The 26,796-nt window shown below is 37.9% G+C and overlaps 1 protein-coding gene across 7 annotated transcripts in view; it reads left to right on the top strand.

Moving 5' to 3' along the window:
• The window catches only part of LOC143021457 (uncharacterized), a 405,777-nt gene extending 389,236 nt beyond the window's left edge, over positions 1–16,541 (top strand). For 6 of the 7 annotated variants that reach the window (XM_076178955.1, XM_076178958.1, XM_076178959.1 and 3 more), the window contains one exon: positions 8,023–16,541. In XM_076178955.1, the coding sequence (XP_076035070.1) occupies positions 8,023–8,198 (176 nt within the window). In that variant the 3' untranslated portion in view covers positions 8,199–16,541. The remainder of the gene's footprint in view (positions 1–8,022) is intronic. The other variant, XR_012965993.1, reaches the window with a different exon arrangement.
• The last annotated feature ends 10,255 nt before the right edge of the window (positions 16,542–26,796 follow it).

The raw sequence follows: 26,796 nt of genomic DNA, 5'->3' as shown, positions 1-26,796 counted from the left end.
GCTTAATGCTGAATAAATGTAAAGTGTATTTTGTACACCAGCGTGTATTAGGGTGAAGAAATAAAGCGGAGACTAGTTGATTTATGGAAGTCGGTATCAAATGGTGGCATCGATTTTTTTTTTTTTTTTTTTTTTTTTTTACCAGATAATACATGCACTGATCGAGCGACATACACACATACACACGCACGCACATACACACACGCACGCTAAACATATCGTGCTCGACAGTTAATTCAGTGATCCGAGTTTGAGTCTTGCCTAGGGCTAATAATCATTACTGCACTGCGAGCCCTACAACTCTGGTGGACAAAGAATTGTGTATGTGCGTGCGTGCTTGTGTGTCGGTGTGTATGTGTGTGGGTGTGGAATTGTACGTGTGTATTTACCTAGTTGTATTTTACAGGAAGGGGAGCTATGCTCGTGGGGTCCCGTCTTCATATTTCATTTTATCTAAACTGTTTTTAAAATCATGTATTGTTTTTGCACATTGCGTGTGTGTTTGTGCGCGCGTGTGTGTATAGGTGTGTGTGTGATTCACTATAGTCTTGAATCCCGTGTTGGACTCGTCACCAACAGTTACTACCCTCCCGGATGAGAGCCTAGAGCTCATAATGTATGTGCCCAATCAATGAGTATGCTGTGACCCTACACATACACACACGACTCGGTGGTGCAGTTGGTAGAGCACTGAATTGCCACGATAGTGGCCTGGAGTTCCTGGTTCGAATCCTGCCCAGGTCGTTTCTCTGAGCTCTCTTCCAGGAGGGAAATAGCTGTTGATCACGAGTCCAACACGTGATCCAAAGACCAAGTGAATACACACACACACACACAAATATATACACACATACACACACGTATATACACTCATACACACACACATACACACACACACACACACTCATACACACACACACACACACACACTCATACACACACACATACATACATACATACACACACATACATACATACATACACACACATACATACATACATACACACATACATACATACATACACACACATACATACATACACACACACACATACATACATACACACACACACACACACACACATACATACACACACACACACAACTCCTTGCCCACGAGAGTTGGGAGTGCCGGCTTGCAACGCAGCGATCCTGAAATAATTTCATACCTGGGCGAGAATCAAACTCGGACAGGTGGATTAGCTGTTGCGAGCGGTACAACTACGCCGTCGAGCCGGTTTGTGTGTGAATATATGTGTATGTGTGTATATGTCCCTTTGTTTTAATTTTTGTGTGTGATTCACCATGGTTTTTGGATCACGTGCTGGATTGGCAGCTATTTCCCTCCCGGAATAGAACTCAGAGCTCATATACGTGTATGTGTTTAAGTATTTGTATGGCTATGTGTATGGTTTGTTTGTGCGCAAGCCTCTCTCTCTCTCTCTGTGTATTCACCTTGGTCTTTGGATCACGTGTTGGACTCGTGATCGACAGCTATTTCCCTCCCGGAAGAGAGCTCAGAGCTCGCATGACCGATCTATGGGTAATGCTGTGACCTTACACGCACACACACACCCAACTCCCCGCCCACGAGAGTTGGAGTAACGACTCGAAGCGCAGCGATACTGAAATTATTTCAGCCCTGGGCAGGATTCGAACCCGGAGCGCCGTAGTGACAGTCGGATACTCTACCAACCGCGCCACCGAGTTGTGTGCGTGTGTGTGTGTGTGTTTGCCTGCGCCACACAGGCCTTTACTCGCCCCTCGATGGGCTCATTTTCAACAGCTGTTACCATCTGGATATGTGTATATGAACATATACATGTACACATACATATACAAATAAACATACATATATGTATGCATATACATATACATTTACATTATATATATATATACATATACTCTTAAGTGTACGTTCACAAATACGTATGCTTATACATCTACATGCACGCGTGTGTGTGTTTGTTTTTGTATTAGTGTGTGTGTGTGTTGTTTCATGTAGGGTTCTATAGGGTTTATGATATTGCATTTTTCCCTGACTTCGATCTCGTGCATATTCTTCACAGTTACCTAATGCTGACTCATTGACTCCCTTTCATCCACTTTTCCTTCAACCGATGTCAACTGTTGTCTCCAACCTCTTTATCGCTACCGGTACGACCGCTGCCACCGCTTTGTCATCTTCCATTTTGACTTCTCCCGACAATGCAGCTGTCACTACCACTCGCCAGCAGAGACTTCACCCGACCAGTTCACGTTGCCATTATATACAGATTTCTCTCTTTTTTTCATCTTCCTCCGTTCTTGGTCTTTTTTTCAGTTCCTTTGTCTTTCCCTCTCTTTTCTTTTTCTCTTGTTTTTATTTCTTTAATTCTCCTTTTCACTCCTCTTCGTTTATATTTCTTTAATTTCTCCTTTTCACTCCTCACTCTTTCCCGTTTCTTTTTTATTCCCTTTCGTCTTTCTTTATACATTTTCTTTTTTCTCTCTTTTTGGCTCCTTCACCTGCAACCCATCTAGCTTCAAGCTTCAAGGTCTCCGTGTACTTTTTGATATATGATGAACAACACATTTTTACTCAGCCTCAAGACATCTCTTTGTTGGATTTTTATACAAATTGTTCTTCTTTGACGCCAGGTGATTTCATTCAGCTCTGGGAAGGTCTTTCGAATAAGAATTTCACCAAATCAAGACCACGTCCAATGGCGTGTCTCTCTGCCTGTCTTTCTGTGTGTATGTTTTGTGTATGTGTGTGGGTGCGTGCGTGTGTATGGGTGTGCTTGTGCCTGTGCGTGTGTATTTGAGTGTGTATGGTGGGGTATACATTTGCGTGGGGGTATGTATGCATTTGCGTGATTCACCATGGTCTTGGATCACGTGATCGACAGCTATTACCCTCCCAAATGAGAGCTAAGAGCTCACATATGCCCGTCATATGGGTAATGCTGTGACATTACACACACACACACACACACCTCCCCGCCCATGGGAGTTGGAATACCGTCTCGCAGCGCAGCGATGCTCAAATTATTTCAACACTGGGCAGGAATTAAACTCGGACAACTGGATTAGCGGTCGCCATCGCTACCAATACGCCGTCGAGCTGAGTGTATTTGTGTTTGTATGTATTTATGTTTATATATGTGTATTTGTGTTTATATTTGTGTGTGTATTTATGTGTTTGTGTTTATATGTGTGTGTGTGTTTGTATGTGTGTGTGTCTGTACGTTACGTGTGTGTGTGTGTGTATTCCATTGACCATTTAACATGGCTGAGATTTCCTCCCTTACTCTTACCATAGTCTGTTTACGAGTTCGTATTCCCCCGAATAATGAACTCTAATAATCCCTAAATTTGCTTGAAGGCATTTCGCAATTTGACAAGGCTCTCCTTCGGTGGGTATGATTCTGTAATCTTTGACAAATCTCCGCCAAGTTAAGATGAACAGTGTGTGGAAGTGAATAAAGACAACAGGCGTTGTCCAGCAAAAAAAAAAAAAAAAAAAACTCTGGGACGTACTGGTATGTGCCTCCGTGTGGCCGTTAAGTCTTCCCCCTAATGAAAGCACAACACCTCGTGTCATCATAGTCACTTTCTTTCCCCCATTATTCTTTAACCTCTTTTACGTTATCACCACCACATATATCATCATCATTATCATAACCATCACTATCATCATCATCACTATCATCATTATCAAGATCATCATCATCACCCCCATCATCATCTTCGTCATTTTCAACATCATCAACATCGTCGTCGTCATCATCATTATCATCATCAACATTGTCGTCATCATCATCAACATCGTCGTCATCATCATCAACATCGTCGTCATCATCATCAACATCATCATCATCATCATCGTCGTCGTCATCATCATCATCGTCATCGTCGTCGTCATCATCATCATCATCGTCATCATCAACATCGTCGTCATCATCATCGTCGTCATCATCATCATCAACATCGTCGTCATCATCATCATCAACATCGTCGTCATTATCATCAACATCGTCGTCATTATCATCAACATCGTCATCATCATGAACACCATCATCATCGTCGTCATCATCATGAACACCATCATCATCGTCGTCATCATCATGAACACCTTCATCATCAATAACAACACCATCACCATTGTGTTATCATCATAACTATCATCATCGTCATCTCATCGTCATCGTCATCAACAACATTAATATCACGTCAGAACTGGAGTCCAACATTCAGTAAATTGGCAAATTGTCACATTCATTGACAATGTGGTTGGCCATATTGTCACTTACCGGGTGACCAGAGCATTCACAAATCTCACAAGATTTTTTTTTTTTTTTTTTTTATCTTAACAAAAAGGAAGAATGACATAGTATTACGAGATTGGTTCGGTCGTACAACTCCCAACTAGGTGAACGTAGAGGCACATGGCTTTCTGAAATGGTGGCTAGCGTCACGATCACCAGACACTAGGTACCGAGATCCCCTTATTGTTATCATGATAGACATTATTCCTGAAAATGTCTCTTTTTTTATACGAAACGTTTAATTAGAGGGATGACCTGGGAGAACTTGTTTTTGAACATCCTCTAGATCAGTGGTTCTTAACCTTTTTTGGCAGCGACCCAAAATTGTGCACAAATCAAGCATCGCGACCCAAGCCTACATAGATATACATTGAAATTTCAAAACATTTCAAATGAATTTTCTGCTTTGGAGTTTTTATCTAATCATGGTCTGCTTAGAATCCTAAAACTAGGCATCATGTATTTTGATTATTACAGTATATAATTATATATTTGTAGTGTGAAAATAATTATTTTCTGCAAACCCTTAGCGACCCAATAAAATGGCTTGGCGACCCAAAGTTGGGTCGCGACCCAGGGGTTGAACCACTGCTCTAGATGGTAGAATTCTGGTTAGGAGATTAGAGAATACTAAGAAGAATATCGATTGTTAGAATGCTGTCGTTTTCAATTCCACGTACACACACACACAAATATATATATATAATTATGCACATTAGTGTTTTTTGTGTGCATGTGTGTATGTTTTGTGTATGTGAGTGCGTGTATGTGGATGGCTTTGTGGTGTGTGTGTTTGTGGTTGTTTTATTATGGGTATTTGTGCTCGCTTACGTGTCTTATTATATATATATATATATAGATATATGTGTGTGCGCGTGTATATTATATCATGTATATATAATATATATGTATATAATATAGAATATAGTTGTGTGTGTATATGTATTAATATGTATATATGTAAGTATACACACACACACACACACATATATATATATATATATGTGTGTGTGTGTGTGTGTGTGTGTGTGCAGAAAAAAACACTGGGAAATAAGAAGCGTAGTCCGAACGTTTTCGTCTATTTAAGACATTCCTTGATAATGTCTTAAATAGACGAAAACGTTCAGACTAAGCTTCTTATTTCCCAGTGGGTTTTTTCTGCATATTATTTTCACGTGTGCCTTGTGAATTATTGCAATATATATATATATATATAATATAATATATATATATATGTGTGTGTGTGCGCGCGCGTGTGTGTGTATGTAGATATATATAGCACAGACCTTCCGTTACATATCAAGCTTGGTTGCAGAGTGATTATTAAAAGTATGAATAAATAAATAAATGTGTAACTGAATAGATATGGATGTAAATGAATAATGATATAAAAAGACAATAGGGCATATCAATCGGGTTTTTTAACTGAACCTTTAGACTTGGACACTTTTTATAATGGAGACACTATTGCATTCGTTGACTCACAGTCGTCGACGCTCCTTTTCGTCCATTCCCAAATGCGTACAAGCTTAGGCCTAATGCCATGCGCGTGGTGAAGTTAGGTGCAGTTTGTCACTCCATGCTGTGGTCAGTCCCGTCGTCGATCAGGAACTTGAGGGGAAAATTGAAGTACTGAGGGTATGTTCTCTTCTGCCACATGCATATTCTAGAGTCAATACAGAAAAGAATTACCAAAATGATACATAGGATCAGAAATTTACCTTACAAGGACAGGCTTAGGTATCTTAGCTTACAATCTCTGGAAAGACACAGAGTGTGGGGTGATCAAGTGGATCAAAGACTTTAACAAGGGTGACGCAAACAAGATCATCATTTTAAGACAGCAGGGCAGGACTCACAGTAATTATTTAAATTGGACAAATTTAGATTTAAGAAGGAAATAGGCAAGAATTGGTTTACTAATAGGGTGGTCAACAAATGGAATAGACTTAGTAAACATGTATTGAGCACTGAAACCATCACTTGTTTTAAGAAACAGTGAGACAACTTTATGGATGGGGATTAAAGGTGGTCATGGACATGGAACTGCTTAGTGTAGGCCTTATGGTCTCTTGCAGTCTCCTTCATTATTATGTTCTTATGACATGGGCCGTCTTCAACAAGACACGTCTAGGTGGCTCCACTAAAGGTTTTAGTATTATGATAGAGAGTGTGTGTGATAGAACAGTGTTAGACTGTCTTTGCTTGACTCGTTTGCTAGTTGAGCCTGGGAGAATTCGAACACACGCAGTAATTACGTATGAAGCCTTATTCTGAGTAAGCAGTCTCGCGTCCAGCCCAGGAATTTGAATTCAGGTTATTAGTGTGTGTATATTAAATAGAGAGACAAAGAAAAGAAGAGAAATAGCTTGAGTAGATCATGTTTCCACCGGGAAATAGTAGTAATAACTGTTGTCTCAAATTTACAGTGCAAACAGACATTCTACAATTCTGTGTTCCAGCAAATGATCTCATGCCTAGTCACCGTGTAGAGTAGGTCATGTCTGAAATATTGAATAAAGACTTGAGCTTCACTAACTAGAAATCCAGTCCCATAATAGCAAACATCTGTCCTTGGGTTCGCAAATAATCTATCTGGAGGTGACAATGGACCGTTTTTGTTGCATTTGTGGGTCTCTTTATAGTCACCGCACAATAGGAAGAATATGGGGACATTCTTTAGTTGTCGGCTCGTCTTGCGTGAAAGGGAAAAAAAAGTTGATAAGAGGAATCTTGTGTCTGGGTAAGAGACAGACTACCTGGCTCTCGGTCTAGACGCAGGACTTCAAGACTGAGATGAGGGTGTGACGAAGTGGTATGTGAAAGCGAATGGTGCGTCGGGGCAGTGAGTTTCTTAGAAGTCTCTCACAAGACCATTACCAGCAGGTATCCATTGCCGGTTTCCATTCCAAGAAAAAATCACTATCATATGAAAAGGAAATATATTGCCAAGTCAGAACAATGAGATTTCCACGCTATAATACAATTACTCCTCTTTTTGGAAACAGATCAAGTACTGTTTTTATGGACAAAACTAAAAATCAAATATTTCCACTTTTAGCAAGGCAGGTAGGGAACTTAGTCCAGGGCATGGGCTTATGTGCTAGGACAACAAGAACAAGATGACAGTCGCCAGACAAAAAGGGAGAGCTAGTTTACCCACTCCCTCTTCGGAATCTCGTTTTCTTTAGCTCGACCAGAGGAAAGATACCTTGTTGATCATCAAAAACATCAACTTTAATATCTGAGATCCTTCATCAAAATTTATGTATTAAATTACCAATTTCACAACCACTCATTCCTTCACTCACCTATCAATCCATCTATTCATTCATCCGTTCACCCATTCAGTCATCCATTTAATCAGACAGTCATTCATTTATTCATTCGTTCATTTATTAATTTACTCTAAACACTTCCAGGTTTAAACACGCTACTAGAGCGTTGCATCCTCCTTGTCATAACCACTCCTGATAGTGAACATCATGCTTAAAAACATTTATTTAGAACTTCATCATTACTCCATACATTACTCTTCTTGACCTGCCCCCAGTTCCCTCTCATCTTCACTTCCCCCCCTCCCCCCTCTGTGTCTCCTTCATCCATTCATTCATTTATTAGAATTTCGTAGAAGTTTGTCTTAAAAAAGTTGATTCATATACTGAAAGTTAATGTGGTTTCCCTCTCCTCTAATCTCCTGACTTCTTGCAGGACGTCGGGGCAGTTCAGTCTCAGCCACCTCCAATGCACCCGCCACCGGTCCAGCCAGCGCCCCCTCAGCACCAGGGTCAGCCACCTCAGCCCCATCCGCCGCCCTCAAGTCTCAAAGTCCTTCAAAAGACTCCAAGGACAACGAGACGACTGTTGCCATAGAAACGGTGGACTAAGTCTCTCACAATCTCTTCTCCAACGTCTCTTCTGCTCCATTGACGAGGTGGACGTCGTGAGGAGGGTCATTGGCTCCTGACCAGGAGCACAGAGAAGGCGACGACGAAGGGAGGCATAGAAGAGGAGGGGAAGGAGAGCATGTTGGATCAAGAAGATAAACATGAACACAAACACACACACACACACACACTAAAAAAGGAAACGTGTTGAGGACACAAAAGAAGGAGATGAAGTGATTCGGTCGGCAGAGAAGAGAAAACTGTAGACGGAAGGTCCGGTCCGGGTAGTCCAAGTCGACTGCTGACGAAGTCCGTGCACAAAATGAGGAGTGAGTTAGTTAAAATGGAAACGACAAAAAGCACTTTTTTCCTCTCAGCCGTATTTGATAGGACCATTTGAAATCGTAATGTTTAGTTTCATGACCAAGTCAGATTTAGAGATGAAAGGCCGCTCAGAGCTACCTATAATAATAATAATCAGGTATAAGAAAAGATAAAGGGAGAGATTGAAGATATTAGATTAGCAAAAAAAAAAAAAAAAATTATGAGAAAAAAAAAATTGAAATCAAGATTTCTGTCTGACAATTTTTTCTGTCTACTAGGACCATTTTTTCCTCTTCTAGAAAACATTTAGATGTTATTCTTAAATATACTTTTTGCTTGATACCAATCCAAGTAGATGACATATAGAGATCAAAATACAAGACAAAGAAACTTATTCAGCCAGTTTTGGTAAACCATGTTGTAGAAGCCTTTTTCATGAGCGCCTTCAGAGGAAATAGTTCTAGATAACTCTAGATGTAGTGTTTTTTTCTTTCTGTCTTTCAAAAAATGGCGACCCCCATCTACAGGTCGTCCACCACGGCTTTAGGTTTTCCACGTGTATCATCATCACTATCACTCCCATACTACTAATAATTAAGAACAATATTAATAATCATTATAATGGTAATTATAATCAGGACTCTGCTCGCTTCTTGCCACAGATAACTCAAACACGTCCAAAACTCAAAGTCGATCTCGATGGTTCAAGCCTCCCCTGCAAAGTACAGCACATTTGGTTCCACAGCACAGATGATGTGGGTGTGAATATGGTGGAATTCTGTGAGCAGACATGAGACGGAGAGAGATCACAGTGCTCACATACATAGATGCCACATCTGATATACTCATATGTCTCTCTTTTTCCCTCACACACACACACACACATATATATATATGTGTGTGTGTGTGCACGTATGTGTATGAATATATAAATATATATGTGTGAGTCATTTCTATCTACTCATCTGTGCTGTTGTGACATCTGTGCTTTAGAGAAAACGTACGGCAGTACACGTATGCGTACATGCATGCCCATCCCCCATTCCCAACCACAAGGTCAACCTCACACAAGTACGAACAACCTCAGTGGTGAATCAGTATCATCAGCCCCACCACTGAAATAGTCTAATGCTCACTGAAAGAGGAACGGGGAAATTATAGAGTGAATAAAAGTTCATTAAAACAAATTCAGACATGTTGATGTTTGAATGAATTATGCTGCATGCATTACTGCTATTGCATTTTGTAACTGCGTCGCATGCTACTACAGCACTGTGGTTATGCTGCTTTGGCCGAAACTACATGGTTACTGACTGTTCCTAATGGTTCTGATGGTATAAACAAAAGACGAAATAAATATAAACTGCTTAAACAATACGAAAGGAGCGTCTCAATGTTGCAGATGATCAACACGCGAATCGCAAACTTTGGAACAGTGGCACAAAAAAGGAAAAAAAAAATATGAATGCATCTCATTGATCCTGAAATGAACACTTGAGACCTTTTCAGTCATGGTATAGTGGATCGCGTGAACGGGAGCTGTATCCACAACTTCTTGCGCAACAAATACATAAAGATACTTTCTGTGCCATTGTACATCCACCAAAATTCAAAGGAGAAGCATCAAGCAGACTTGAGAGCCAAGAGCACCTTTGCTCTTGCTTTCAAATTTTGTCAAACCAGAGAGCTTTCTAGAATTACCCTAAGCCTCTCCCATGACCAACCAAACCTCCTTCTTACCTTTCCTCCATCCTGCCTCACCCATTCACCAACCACAAGGTAACGAATACCGCTTAAAGTACTCTTTCTATCACTCACATTCTGTCGTCACTACCACCACTTCGGCCTGTTAACCTCTGACCTCGTCTTCAAGTGCTGTTAGCAGACAGACACCATCTTCATCACCTCAGAGAACTACTTTGACGTAAGATCTCATTCTCACATTTTTGCATTTGACTTTGGAAACACACTCATTTACCCATCTAGCTCCCCCGCGGCGACCCTGAAGCCTCGAAGACACCAGGTCGTCCGCGTCTACTGCCCCCCTTAACATGACCTGTAGTTTCGTATAGCCACGATTGATGTAGAAGTAGGAAAGAGAAGTAAACAAATAAATGGACTAATATATTCCGCAAGAGTACAATTCCTATTAAAAAAGATTAGCTCTTGTACAGAATTCCTTTCTAGTCTGTCGTATGAGAATTTCCTTTCAGTCGTGTGATCAGTAACAAAAAAAATTAAGCTACAAATACTATACATAATTCTAATAATAATGCTAATGATAATAATTATGCTAATAATATTAATGATGATAATACTTATAACTAGACATAATAATGTTAGTTTCTAGTTCTTGGAATTTTTGCTCCTAAACTCTTTGTAGATGTACGAAAGGCACACAGCGTTGGGTTTTTCCTAAGCACTTATGTTGTAGGTTGGTAGTTGGCACATAAATCTAACACATCCTAACATTCTCTAGATTTAAGGCAACCAGTCATAATGCAGATACTAATCCTTTCGTATCGACAAAAAAATGGCAACTATTTCAAAATAGCAATGTAACTATTCCCCATGAGAATGGGCTTAGCCTGATCATCAAATCCGCTAATATTTGGTTTTCCCATTCTTTCTCCATCTACACAAGGAAATCACAGGAAAAGTTTTCTTTGGAAATGTCGAGATCCATTAGCTTTAAGAAAACTTGATAGATGATAGGATATATAGATCAGAGTTAGAAAGGGAACCCATCAATTATGGTAATCGCATAACTAAACATTCTGAACTCGAGACGTAGGATTGTCACCCATGTGAAAATATATTAGCATTTCTAGAAAAAAAAAGAAGAAAACCCATTTTATCACTAGTGAATTTCTGAGATAATAATCTGAACACTTTGTCACTGCTCTTGTAGTTGTTGATGCTGAAGTACTCCATTCAGAACCACCTTCAATATCACCACTACAGTGACAACAGGGCCAATTATGTAGTGACTTTGGCACCATCATCATCATGAAGATACATCTTAAGATAATTACTGATCAGCTGATCGGGACCGGTTACAGTGCTAATCGCGTTCTTAGAAAGTAGTACCAAACTAATTTGAGTTACCGTCCGAGCCCATGTAGATAAAATGCCAAACATTAAGCCTTTCTAATACCAAATTCATTATCATCACTTATGTTTTTATGATTAAAAAAGGAATAGGTAAATATATCACAGGTGTCGAAGTATGTTGTCTTGCAAAATTAAGTATATATTTTTCTTGACAAATTTTTTAGAAATTCTATTTACTTTTTATAACAAAATAATTATTATTATTATTATTATTTTTAAGTAAGTTTCAATATTCACTTATAAGATCTTTGGACCCGCAATTCTTACATAGTCTCATATAAGAATTCTTTCTACATGAAATATTGAACAAATTCTTTAAGATTATGTACTGGGTGTACCGTTAATGGATGAAAAGAATATAAAATCAATTCAACTGAAATATTTAAAAACCAGCCTATACTCTGTTGCCTCCATCAGCATAAATTTCCTTATTTTAACACTCATACACATTCATGATTTTGTATATATATTTATATATATACATACATACATAAACATGTATATATGTGTGTTTGTGTTAGCGAGTTAGTTAAAACACTTGACCAAATCTCCCAGTCGGATCCTTTGAGTTGAGTTGCTGCCGTTTTCTTCTGAGCTAACCGTGAATGCTCAATCAAACGGCATTCCTAAATCAGCCCATCCCTTCTCGATGAGGGTGAAACGATGATTGGTGCATTTGAATTCTTAAATGTCTCTTGAAGTTGTGCGGCCGTAGTCTTTTGGGGAACATGTAATGACTTTGAAAGAAATTGACCCTCACACGTCACGATAAGGAAAAGGAGAAATATGTCTTAGTTTCAGATCCACTGCTACGACTATTGATAGTACTGATATAAAGCTGCTATTACTGTGAGTATTGTCGATACTTTTGAAGGAAATAAATATTCTGGGTAAATTATTATCTATTACACTCTGTATATATATATATATATATATATATATATATATTACATATACATGTATATACATGTGTGTACATATGTATATATGTATATGTATATATATGTATATACATATGTATATATATATGTATATATATAGATATATATTTATGTATATATATGTATATAGTATATATATATGTATATATATACATATATATATATATATGTGTGTGTGTATATATATATATATATATATGCGTGCGTGTGTGTGTATACATACATACATACAGACATACAAATGTAGCTAGTTTTACTGCATGAGAGCGCTATATTGTTTTGACCAACAATTCCAGTGTACGAACCTTAAGAAATTTGAGGATCAAAAAAAGCCAATGTTAGCCAATTTGATCATAGCAAAGAAACACACATTCACACACACACACTGACATACCCATACACAAATACACATATGCTCTCGCAAAATACAACTAGGTAAATACACACATAACCACACATGTACACAAAAAACAGTTTAGATAAAATGAGATATGAAGACGGGACACCACGAGCATAGCTCCCCTTCCCGTAAAATGCAACTAGGTAAATACACATGCACATACATACACATATGTACAGAAACACATACACACATATGCACATAAGAACTGGATGCGGAAAGATAGGACTGCGGGTCACTACGAGCATAGCTCTTCTCCCACAAAATACAACTAGGTAAATACACACGTGTGCACACACACACACATGCACACACATATGTACACACACACACATGCACGCATACACACACACACGACATGTGCACCCATAAAAAAACATACATACCTGTGTACACTTACAAATGCTGAACATTCATGTTCACACATACACAACATGCTCATGCAAATATACCTACACAAAATTCAAAAGAAAACATGCACACAAAAACATATACACATACCTGTGTATGTTTGTGTGTGTGTGCATGCATAGGTGTGTATGTATGTGTGTTTCTCTGTATATGTAGGTGTGTGTGTTTTCATGTGCAATCACATTTTTGTATTACATAACTTAAAGTAAATGTAAGTTATAAATATTGGCAGCCTGGTCCTCCTCTTTAGTCTATCTATGATGTCCTTTTAATCTACAATGTCCTTTTTCAGTGTTGCTGTGAAAAGTAGCAATCAGTTACTTTTGAGTCACAAAGGCTATCTAGCTGCAAACACATCTAGGTGCCTTTGCTAAAGTGACTATATTAATACATCTCAAGAAGATCGCCTATCCTGTGACATGTATTGAAATTTCCAATTCTCTGCCATCTACCTGTTTACAAAATTTTATATTTTTCTAGTTTTTGTACGTATGTGTTTGGTTGTACGTATATATGTTCACATGTATGTAACTTATACATTTATATAGATAAATGTTCGTAAACATATTGTATGTCTGTGTATATGCACACTCATATATATTTCATAAGTGGATAGATATGGAATTATATGCTGATAGATGTAGCTATATACACACCCTGTATATATATATATATACATATACATATAGAGTATGTATATATATATACATATATATATACATTATATATATATATATGTATATATACATTATATATATATATATATATATATATATGTATATATATATATATATATATGTGTGTGTGTGTGTGTGATATATATACAAATTTGTGTACGATACCAATATATGTATTGTATATATCCATTTACATTTGTATCTGATTTGAATTTATAATTATATTATGCATATATATAAGTATGACAGAGCTTACTTTCTGTAAATCATACAATAGTATGATATCCACTTATGTATATTATTTTCTGCAGTTTCTTGAGCCGAAGTTCCACAACCTGTAACTCAGCTATCATGCTTCTCATGGCAGTCATGAAACAGGGGAAGTTTCATGACTCCTGTGGCGCTCAAGTCGTATGTCATCATCACTGACGTCAGGGTAGAACTCACCATTGTTAGTGGTGTTCAATCTCCTGTTTATATATATATATTCATATATATATATATATATTTACACTCTGGACTGGTGCAATGCGATGTTTGATGGGATATTGTACATAGCTATATCAGCTCTAGAAATTAATCATTGTGGGTACCGAGTTGGGTTCAAGATTGGAACTGGTACCTGCTTTGGGCCAGTCATGGATACACAAGTTGGCTAAAGAAAGAAAGAAAAAAAAATGCTCTTTATGAAAGACAGACTATTCAGATAAACAGAGCAGGACATAGTCTCCGTCCCTTGGACCGTCGGAAATCCTGAAGATCAACCTGAGCAGGTCTCCCCATATGCACAATGGAGACTCTGCGAGGTTGCCAAAGGCTATGTTCTCCGCCTGTTTGGACGGTTGGACGTTGACTGAACAGCCCGCCCGTGTCCAGGGGAAGAGGGCAGGAGTGCGCTGTTCGGAGGGAAGGTCAGGAGAGATCAGGAAAAAAAAAATGATGATAACAGAATAATAATAACAAAATCTGAAAGTAAAAAATAATAATAGAAAAAGATAGAGCTGACAAAAAAGTGTGTGATCCCTACATAGAGCTGACGAGAGTAGAGTGAGGCCCAGAGTAAACAAAAATAGGGTGATCCTTTGATATTCAGAGCAGACGAAAACAGGACGATTCCTGTGCAGTTAGAGCTGACAGAAAAGAAGAAAAGAAACTAACAAAATGGTACCCACATAGAAAGGAGAAAAATTAGAATGATCTCTATAAAAATAGAACAGTCAAAAGAGAGTAACCTTTATACAGTGAAAGCCGTTTAAAAGAAATAAGTCTCTTGACAGTCGGGATGAGAATGTGCTGCAGAATAAGAGAGCAGTGAACAGGAGTCTAGATCCCACATAGGCAGAGCTGTGAAAATTAAGTTATTCTCCGCACAATCACAATAGTAGAATAGAGGTCAGATTTAGACGATATCGCATAGAGTCACAGAACAGTTGAAAGTAGGGTAGACTCCCTAGAGCCACAACAGACAAAAGGAGATTCACCCGCTGTAGTCAGTAGTTAAAAAGGAGGTTAGACCCAAACTCGAACTATCATTGAACAGCCATCGACAGTAAACCTCTCACAGTCAGACCTGTGAAAATGATGCTAGATGATGTACATACTCAAAACAAAAAGAAAAAAAGTGTACTGCAACACAGGAGAGGCAATAGCTGGTGTTACTTTGGTCTTGGGATTGCAAAAGACACTTCCGTGGTCATGCAAACATGGTTCTGGCTTCAAGACTCTCATCACACTTTTTTTTCCGTCATGTATCTTTGATTCCCTTTCCTAACCAAGCCTAGGAGGACCATGGCCCCAGATGCACTAAATTTTGTCACATATTCTCCATTATTTTCTTAGAAATCACTCCACATATCTGCACAACCCAACCCAGCAGACATCCGATCTGGCTTATACATAAAACAAAACTGTGAACTCAAAATTCAGTCTTGTAGACAATGATGAAATGCAACCCTATTCGGTGACAAAGTTCCTATCAACACACTTCCGTACCGCTGGAAGCCCGTTGGTCAAAACTGATTATCTTTAATTCCTATATTTTCTCCTGTAATTACATTTATTTTTATATACAGTAGACACATTTAGAATCCATGTATTATACGGTTTATATTATTTCGTCTGTCCACATTCTGTATGCTATTACTATGTAAATCATTCTTTTTTACATGTAGGAAATTTTGGAGTATGTGTTTTTACCTCAGACATCGATTTTTGGGAAAAGACAAATTAAGCGCGTTCTTATGCAAGAATCACTCCGATTTAACCCGGGGGTAATACTGTATATAGGATTTTCACACTTAAGTCTCATCATGGTAAGAGTGATAATCACAAGTTTTCTACTGTTTCCATACATAACGTGCATAACATAAAGATACGCTATGCATTCTTTGACATTCTGATATACTGTACCACGTACCCACTGTGAGCTTACACCTAGTCTCAAGGCCTTGCGGTCAATAAAGAGATATCTTACTAAGAGTTTGTCTAACTATCCAAACTGGTCAAGTAAGACGAAAATATCGCCGTCGTTTCTTTACAAAATACGAATAAAAGTTCAGCAGCACATCATGATACAAACATGACTTTCTTTGAAATTAGATGTAATCAAAACTGGCTGAAAAATACGCCAGAAGGTAGAGCTCTTGTTGTTTCTGGACCCACAGAATTATGCCAGCCAATGCTCCTGCTTCATGTAAGTATATGAATTTCTGCATTTCTTGGGCATTTCAATGGCATCTATACAAGAAAAACATAATCATTCCAGTAAAATACTTAGGAAAGGGTTATCAAACAATTGAAATAAAAAAAGTTTGGAAAAAATACATGGCTCTGTATTTCTTTTGTCGGAAATTAACATGTGCCTCTTTTACACGTTCTGAACTGCACTTACGCTGTTATACCACCACAAGAAACTTTGTTTGGATTTCTTCATCCAAGAAGTGGATATTATTATTTACTTCTACTTCATGAATGAATTTGATAGATGGTCCTAATGACTAGTTTAAGTAGAAATTTTATCATTTTAAGGGATTTGTGCCAAAAACACATAATGTCATCAACAAACCAGATCCAAATTATATCCCTTTCTAGCCAAACCAAAATTTTGGAAATAATGTTTTCCTTCAAATATGAAAAAGGAGTTTACTATACACTAATTAATTAGTTTGATGATATTTGCCCTGGAAATATTAATGGACTGCAGTTGTATCAAAAGGAAAGATAGAAAGTGTTCTGGATGTTCAAGCTTTCAAGGAAGAGAGAAGGGGAATTTAAGATAATATTTTGGTAGATGTGAAAATGAGAATAGAGGAAAAAGGTGGGAGGCAGGGAGGCATTGAGACTTAACTAATTGATTGAGAAGAAAAAAAAAAAAGAAGCCGACAAATGTATGGGAGGTGGTGAGGGAGAGGGGTTAGGTAGGAATAAAAAGATATGGTTTAAGGAGGAAGGGGCAAAGATGGTATGTGAGTCAAAAAGGATGGAAAGAAGTAAAGGAAGGATAGTGATCGGTGGGATGAAGGGGTGAAAATGGTAGCATAGCAGAACCAAGTATATGTGGATTGGTTGCAAGGTAGGACTAGGGAAACATATGAGAGGTTCAAGAAGAACATAAGGTGAGGGATGGCAAAGAGGAGAACAGACGTAAAATGGGTAGTAGTATGACAGATTTCTTTAAGATGTATTGGAAGGAAGTGAAGAGAATGAAATGGGGAGGGTGAGTCAGGTAAAGACGGACAGATGTTAATAGAAGTGAAGGTAGTATGGGAAAGATGGGTAGAGTATTCCAGAGAGTTGTTGAATGTGTAGAAGGTTAGGGTATGTTGTGTCTTGCTGCATTGCTTCTGACCCAGAGTAGTGGGCAAGATTCAGGTATGACCCGTCCTCCAGGAAGTGCAAAGAAAAGAGAGAGGGAGGGGTAGTGAACGGGAGTGGAGAATGTGGGTAATTAGGTAGCAGCTTTTCTTGAAGGCATATTCTGTTGAATAGACCAGAAAGTTATTTACGGATCAACCTCTTCTCGGCTTTCTCGAAAGACCTTAAAACTTTATCTCTAAAGAGTTTTGGAAGTGTATGGAGGAGAACTTCGTAACTGTCGACATTTTACGCACTCATTGCACATTATGAAGACTATTAAGGATTAATAATTTGTGTGTGGTTTATATACATGAAGGGTATGTGGTGAGGGCACTGGAGGAGGACATTCTGTGTGATCTAATGTCTGTTGGCACTCCATATGATACTCTAGTGTCCGTCTGTGAATTACACATAATATGAGAAGAACATCCCAACATTAACCAACAGAACACAGGAGAAAAATATACATTGAGATTATATATATATGTATGTATTTGTACAACGATGGATGGGTCCCAATGAACAAATTTACACTTATAAACCACAGTTCACTTTAATTCTAAACCATGAACATTGAGAAGCTCAAGGAAGCATACAAGCAGAAATTGAAACATGGTACAGCCAAGTACTTGAACCTCTGCTAGCATGTGACAAGTGGTAGTGACTTAACTGATTGTGCCATCAAGAGAATTATAAATTGAGCACAACTTTTCTTATATATTTGTATGCTCGAGTTACACGTACATGAAATTTTGCATTTATCACATTTAAGACAAGGAATGCTGTAAGCACAGTCTATTCTATCACCTTGGGTATTTATAATGAATGTTTTTAATGGAACTTGTGTTCTTAGATAGCACATTGATGTCAATTTGTCTAAGAATCTTAGGAAGACTTACCAGGTTCTTATAGAATTGGAAGGTTTTTAAAATAAAATGTATAAAAAAAAGCACAAATGTCCTGTCCTATGTCCATTTTTACTAAGTTCATCATGAAAAAAACTAAAATTTCGGTCTGTTCTATGTTTCTCAGTGCTTACAGAATTTGTAGCCTTAATTTCTTGGATGATGAGCTGAAGAAAATTTGTGACATTGCATCAGACTTGAGATATCCAAATGTGTGTGTGTGTGCCTACACACACACACACGATGGTCAGATTGACGGCGAAGATTGGAACTCCGGAAAAAACGCAATTTTCGTGGATGTCAACGACGAAGGAGTACATGTATTGTATTAGTAGGGAAGGGGAAAGCTCATGGTGTGGTGGGCAGGTGAAGAAAAAGGAGAAGGGGAGGGATTATTGAGGAAAATGAAAGAAAATGAGGAAGGGGAGGAACGGGCCTCGGATGTCAGAAGGGATGTAAACGAGATATGCAGACGACACAGCTGAAGTCGAACAAGTCAGCAAAGGGATTGAAATTAGAAATATAGATAAGAGTAGCTCAATAGCAAGTGGAGATACTTATTTCTATGGATTTAATGAGGGAGATGACAACCTCCTCCCTCGATTACCAAGTCTAGAGGAAACACTAACGTAAGTGAACGAATCATGGGAGATTAGGTTTAGCCATCTCGCACAAATTACACAAAGAGTTGACAAATTGGAAGAACTAAAGGAGAACCAAAATCTAAATACAGAAATAGAAGAATTAAAAAGACAGTTAAAAGAAGTAAAGGATGAAAATGAGGAATTAAAGAGAACAAAGAGTCCATAGCAAAAGAGGTAAGTGGTTGGAAAAAAGTTCAGGAGGATAATAAAATACAAAGAGCAATTACAAAATTGGCACCAACGCTCTCAGAACTATCATATGAGGAGAGGCTGGCCAAACTTGAGCTACAGACATTGGAGCAAAGAAGAGAGGAGACTTAATAACTATAGAATCATGAAAGGCATGGGAATTATTGATAGAGAGGATCTAATAAAATGGGATGGTAGAGATACAAGAGGGCATGGAAAGAAAATAAAGAAAGACAATTATTGAAGAGACCTGAAAAAGAACAACTTTCCCCACAGGATAATCGACGTTTGGAACAGGTTAGATGAGAATGTGGTGTGTGCAAAAACGATACACGAATTTAAAAACAGTCTAGATGAAACAACATATGGAGACGGGACACCCACGAGCTTAGCTCCCCTTTCCGCAAAATACAACTAGGTAAATACACACACACACCTTGAAAATGTCTAAATAGTCTAAAGTGTTCGGTCTATTTTCTCTTATTACCCTCTGGCTTTTCTGTCAGGAATGGAACAAGAAACGGGCAATACTGAACCACGTGGCCACGTGAAAGACATTCGAAACTACGTGTTGAGTGCCCCACCACGTCCGTTCTCTCAAACCACGTGCAGGAGATTTATTGTGTATTAATTGTGCGTCGCGCACGAACACACACACACACTTCAACGAACAGACGGCTTAGAAGACGTTCTGAAGAAAATTGAAGTTTTGTGGATCCCAACGCAAAGAGAAGTGCCTATTGTATTTACAGGGCGGGGGGGGGGAAATTGCTCGTGGGGTAGTAGGGAAAGAGGAGAAGGGGAGGGATTGCTGAGGGAAATGAGGAAGGAGTAGACTTGGCCCAGGCAGACAGGCGAAAGGTAAACAAAAGGCCCCCCGATCAGTTGAGCGACGATGAAATGTCTAATAAAAATGTAAAGATTAGAAGTATAGAGAAGAGCAACACAGTAGAAAGTGATGAGAATATTTTCCAGGTATTTAAAGAGGGGGGGGGGGGACACGACTAGAAGAGAAGGTCGATAATATGATCGAGGACTTGGAGCGTAGGTTCGGTCATGTTAACAATATTCTACAAAGAGTTGAAAAATTGGAAGAACTAAGGAAGGCGAACAAAATCTTAACTGATGAAATAGAAAACCTGAAAAGACAGTTAAAAGAAGTAAAGGTGGAGAATGAGGAATTGAAGAGGAATAGTAAAGAAAGCAGAGAGGGATGGAAGTCGATAAAAGAAAACAGTAAAGTTGCATTTACTGATATAATTAAACAGCAAATGAGAGAACAAACTGAAGACTCAGTTATTAAAGTGATAAGACAGAAGGAGAATATAGTAAGAGACTTAGCTGACAAAAAGAAATGTATAATTATATTAGGAATGGAAGAGAAACATAACCCAGATAGAACCTCAAGAACCAATGAGGAAAATGAAAAAGTAAGCAGTTTACTAAAATTAGTTCAGGAAGATGAACCAGAAATTATGAAGGAAATTGAGGAAAAATTCAGGCTCGGAAAGTATAGTACAGATAAGACCAGACCAATTAAGATTAAATTCAGGTCACAAACGACGGCAGAGAATATATTATCCAAAACAGGGAACTAGCAACAAGTGAACAATATAAAAAGGGAAATGAATAAATAGGAAAGAGGAAGAAAAGCAGAAAAGACTTGAAGCTAAGAAAAAAAAACGAGAGCAGAACGGAGTCAGAGAAAGAGAGATTCTATTGGAGAGTAGTGAATATGAAACTAAAGAAAGTCGACATACAAGAGAAAAACAAAAGGGAAACAGAGAACACAATGGAAGTGACAGAAAACTAAGAGTGTCTTACACAAATATAGATGGATTAATAACAGGATTGAATGAGCTGAATGATTATTTGAAAGAAAAAGAACCGGACATAATGGGAATTGTAGAAACAAAATTAAAAGGCCCACTACCACCCAACAGTGTAGGACATGATGCATGAATTGAATTGAATTGAATTTTATTCGGATACAATCATACATACAATAAGTACAATACATACAAGACTCAATATTATACACAGTATATATAATTGTACATCCGAGGATGGCACAGAAAGTCAAAAGACTTATTTCCACTGTGGTCCTCATATTACAATTAGGAAAGGATTATCATAGAAAAGCTAGGTTATACGAAGTGTAAATTAGGATTATAAGAAGTGTAAATTAAACATATAAACTATTTTCTTCAGAGAGAACAGTGTCTAAAAGATAACATTTAACAGATTTTTTAAAACTACTTTTAGATACAATTGATTGAATGTTGGTCGGTAAAGAGTTCCAAGCAATAGCACCAGTGTATTTGAAAGTACTTTTCCCTAACGAACTATTAAACCTAGGTACAATGACAGATGACCTACTAGAACGAGTTCTCAGGGAACGAGCATTTCTGACAAGTGTAAACGTATCTGACAAATAACTGGGACAAGAGTCGTTCACAATTTGGTGAACATGATTAAGCTTTAACTGAGCAACACGTTTCTCAACAGGTAACCAATTTAACAGTTTAAAATGCGTATAATCTAGATGAGTACGTGGATGAATTTTCAAAACGGTCCTGATTAGTTTGTTTTGGCATATTTGAAGATTACTCTTAGATTTTTTAGATAGGTTGCTATACCAGGAAGAACAAGCATAGTCAATATGACACTGGACCAGGGCTGAAGCTAGTAACTTCATTGTCTCTACATCTAGGTATTTTTGTATTCTTGCCAAAAATTTTGTTCTGGAGCTGACCCTTTTAATTATTTTTTGTGCCATAACTTCTCCCGACACATTTGTATCAATTTCTGTTCCAAGATATTTGACAACAGACCTAGGTTGAATACTAGTATCATTACATTGGATATTGAAGTTGGGAGCATTTTTGAGTTTTTGATTGGAGCCAAAGAGAATGGATTCTGTTTTACCTAGATGTAGAGACAATTTGTTATCCAACAACCACTTGCTGACATTCAATAACTCTTCACTGAGTAACGTCTCAATCCTATTTACATCTTTGCCAGAAACTAGTAAGGCTGAATCATCGGCATACAACAGCAGTTTACAGTTCACAGCAGCTTTCATGTCATTCACATACAAAAGAAACAACAGCGGACCTAAAATGCTACCCTGTGGGACACCACATGTTATTTTTGCTGCTTTTGATGTTGAACCATTTACATTCACAATCTGTTCTCGACCTGTTAGATAAGACCTCATCCAATTAACAACATCTGATTTGAAGCCTAACGCTTGTAGTTTGAATAATAGAATATCATGATTTACAGTATCAAAGGCTTTCTGGAGATCTAGCATAACCATTCCACAGTAATTACCTCTGTCAATTTCACCTTTGATGTAATCAGTCAAATTGATCAAACATGCATCAGTAGAATATGATTTTCGAAAGCCTGATTGTAAATCATAGAACAAGTTATTGCTTTGAATATATTCATAAACCTGGTTATAAACAACTCTTTCCAAGACCTTCGATATAATACCGAGCACTGAGACTGGCCTATAGTTACCGGAATCTGTTTTGCTACCCTTCTTGTACAAAGGAGTAATTTTTGCTAATTTAAAATCTTTGGGAACTTTGCCCTGTTGAATCGAAGTATTGATTATGTGAGTGATACAGGGAGTAATCTGCTCAGCTGAGTCATTCACAAATCTGGCTGGAATATTATCTAGTCCGGTAGCCTTAGACCTGTTAACAATCTTCAACATTTTATACACATCTACATTAGCAACCGTAGACAGAGCAAAGGTGTCATAGGATACACCCTTATTCCAATAATAATTGTTAATGTGTTCTTGGCCAAAATGACCTGAAGGTACTGGTAAATTATTTACGAGGGTGGTAGCAATGGTGGTGAAAAAGGAGTTAAATTTTTGAGCCACTGCTACTTTGTCGAAAGTAACGATCCCATTAACATTAAGACCAATGTTACTGCTTTTGGATTTTAGATTTTTGGAAGAACCTAACTGTTTGATTGTTTGCCATAGTTTTTTGGGATTGTTTTTGTTGGTTTGGAGAGAATCTTTGTAATATCCTACCTTAGCTCTGTCTACCATAACCTGAACCTCGTTCCGTAACTTCTTATACATAGCGAAAACAGATTGATCTTTTGTTTTCTTATACTCTTTTAAAGCCTTATCTCTCCTGTTGATCATTTTCAAGATGTCACCAGAAAACCACGTCTCGGAACGTTGTTTTATTCTGACTGATTTTACTGGAGCTAATTTGTCTAATACCCCCTTGAACAGTGCTTTAAAATTATTCCAAGCTTGATCAACATCTGTACAATTGACGACTGAAAACCAGTTAACCTCGGACAACCTTTCGCAGAACAATTCCTTGCTGTAATGCTTAAGAGAACGAACTTTTATGGTTTTATGCTGATTGATTTGTTGTTTGGAAACTTTCCTGATACAATACGTTGCTCTATGGTCACTCAAACCAATATCAATTACTCCACTAGAACATATTTTCTGAACATCTGATACCAAAATAAGATCAATAACAGAATTAGCAGTGGCACATATTCTGGTGGGTTCTGTGATAATTTGTTTCAGATCATTCATTGAACAGAATGACTTTAGCGCATTATGCAGAGTATTCGAGGTTGATTCTACATGAGTATTCAAGTCGCCAGTTATAATCACTTCATTGTTCAGAAAGTCTGTGGAATTGGAACACAAATCCTCAAGCTTACTATAGAAGTCATGTTGCCAGGGCGGTCTATAGCAGGCACCTACGAGGATAGGCTTAGATTTTGGCAAGAGAATGTTTATCCACAAAGCCTCTAACTCACTGTTCATGTCTGTCCGTTGCTCAAACGCGATGTCGTTGCGTATGTAGACAGCCACGCCGCCTCCAGCCCGGTTACGATCTCTCCTCACGATGGTGTAGTTGTTTATCTCTACCTCCGGATCCGCTATCGTATCGTCCAGCTTGGTCTCGGTGAAGCATAATACTGCAGGGGTAGTCCTCCGGGTAATCTCTCTTACCTCGTCCAATTTTGATGTCAGGCTGCAAATGTTCAAGTGAACAATTTGCAGGCCCTTGCTCGACAAACAGGACAGCTTGGCATCCATCTCATCAGCCCTCACGGGGCCAGGGCATTGATGAATGTCGCCAGATAATAGCAAACATATTGCTATTATAACACTGTTGCTTCCGGGTTTGATGTTGCTTACCTCGGAAGTACACGAATGTGTTCCGACCCTGACCTTGGTGCTGCGCTTGGTGCTGCGCTTTAATTATTGGATTAAAAACAGAGAGAAAAAGCAAAGGGGTGGAGTTATGTTCCTGACTAAGAAGGATATAAACGTGAAGGGTGTCATATATGGAAAGAATACAGTAGAGATGATTATGATAGAAGTAGAAGACAGAGATAAGAAGAGCAGAAAATTTGTGATAAATTATGTGCCTCCGAAAACAGCCTCATGGGAGGAGAGTGAACATAAAAGTATGTTAGAGGACACAAAGATAACATTAAATAAAATAATGGAAGATGGAGGAAGAATAGTTATAATGGGCGACTTTAATTGCAAAGAAATCTGCTGGGAAGAAATGACAGTAAAGGGTGGAGACAGCTCATGGGGAAACGCTCTACTTGAGATGATTACTGACCATACAATGACACAATGGATACAGGAGAACACTAGGTATAGAAATGAAGAAGAACCATCGAGACTAGACTTAATAATTACATCTGAACCTAGAATAGTGGACAAGATTGAATATAAAACACCAATAAGTAAAAGTGACCACATATTGATTGAACTGGAACTTAATGAAGAAAAATATATGAAAAGAAATGAGCAATATAGAAAAGGAAGAATGATGTATGAAAAAACAAACTTTGATAAAATAAGAGAATTCTTTCAACAAGAAAACTGGGAAGAAATATACAAAGAAGAAACAACAGTGGAAGAGAAATGGAATATTTTGACAAAAATTTACAAAAAAGGAGTGGAAAAGTATGTCCCAAGACAAAAACAAGAAAAAGAATATGTAAAATTCTGGTACAACAAAAGTTGTAGGGAGCTAAAAGACAAAAGAGACAAAGCCTGGACCAGATGGAAAAAAGACAGAAGACCTGAAAAATGGAAAATATATACCGGTTATAGAAATGAATATGTACAAACGTGCAGAGAGGAAAAGAGAAAATATGAAAAATATGTCATAGAAAAGTGTAAAGATCAACCAAAACTATTCTACAGATTTGTAAACAATAAACTGAAAAACAAACAAGACATGGAGAAATTAAGACAAGAGGGAGTTGAATACACTGAGGAAATGGAAATGGCAGAAATTATGAACAAACATTTTAAATCAGTGTTTACAAGGGAGAACATACAACCTGAAGAGATTGAATGGAAAGAGAAAGTCCCCCCTATGGAAGAAATAGAAGTAACAAAGTATGAAATATTGACACACTTGAGTAATCTTGATGTCAGAAAATCGCATGGACCAGATGATATAGCAAACTGGATTCTGAAAGAATGCAGGAATGAACTGGCAGACAAAATACATAGCATACTAAACAGTTCCTTGAAAGAAGGAAAAGTTCCAGAAGATTGGAAAAAAGCAAATATAGTACCTATATATAAAGGAGGAAATAAAGAAGAACCTACAAACTATAGACCAGTCTCTCTAACAAGTACAATAGCAAAAATTTGTGAAAGAATTATCAAAAGTACTGTAGATGGGTAAAATATTTAGAAAAAAACAAAGTGTTAAATCCAAGGCAATTTGGATTCAGACAAGGACGATCATGCGTCACCAATTTAATATGTTTCTATTCAAGGCTAATAGATATAATACAAGAAAGAGATGGATGGGCGGACTGTGCATTTCTAGACCTAAAGAAAGCTTTTGACAAAGTTCCACATAAGAAGTTGCTTAAGAAATTAGAAACTGAAGGAGGAATACAGGGCAAACTACTAAATTGGATGGAAGACTTTTTGCAAGAAAGAAAAATGAGAGTAGTGATAAGAAACCAGCACTCAAAATGGGATGAAGTAATAAGCGGTGTTCCGCAGGGAACAGTTCTGGCCCCAATAATGTTTGCTATATATATTAATGATATGGATGAAGGAATAGAAAGCTATATGAGCTTCTTTGCTGAT

This window comes from Oratosquilla oratoria, chromosome 42 (genome assembly GCF_046742065.1).
Source record: "Oratosquilla oratoria isolate Oo_2021 chromosome 42, ASM4674206v1, whole genome shotgun sequence".
Classification (NCBI taxonomy): domain Eukaryota; kingdom Metazoa; phylum Arthropoda; class Malacostraca; order Stomatopoda; family Squillidae; genus Oratosquilla; species Oratosquilla oratoria.
The sequence above is the reverse complement of the archived record's forward strand: the minus strand, read 5'-3'. Positions and strand labels throughout refer to the sequence as shown.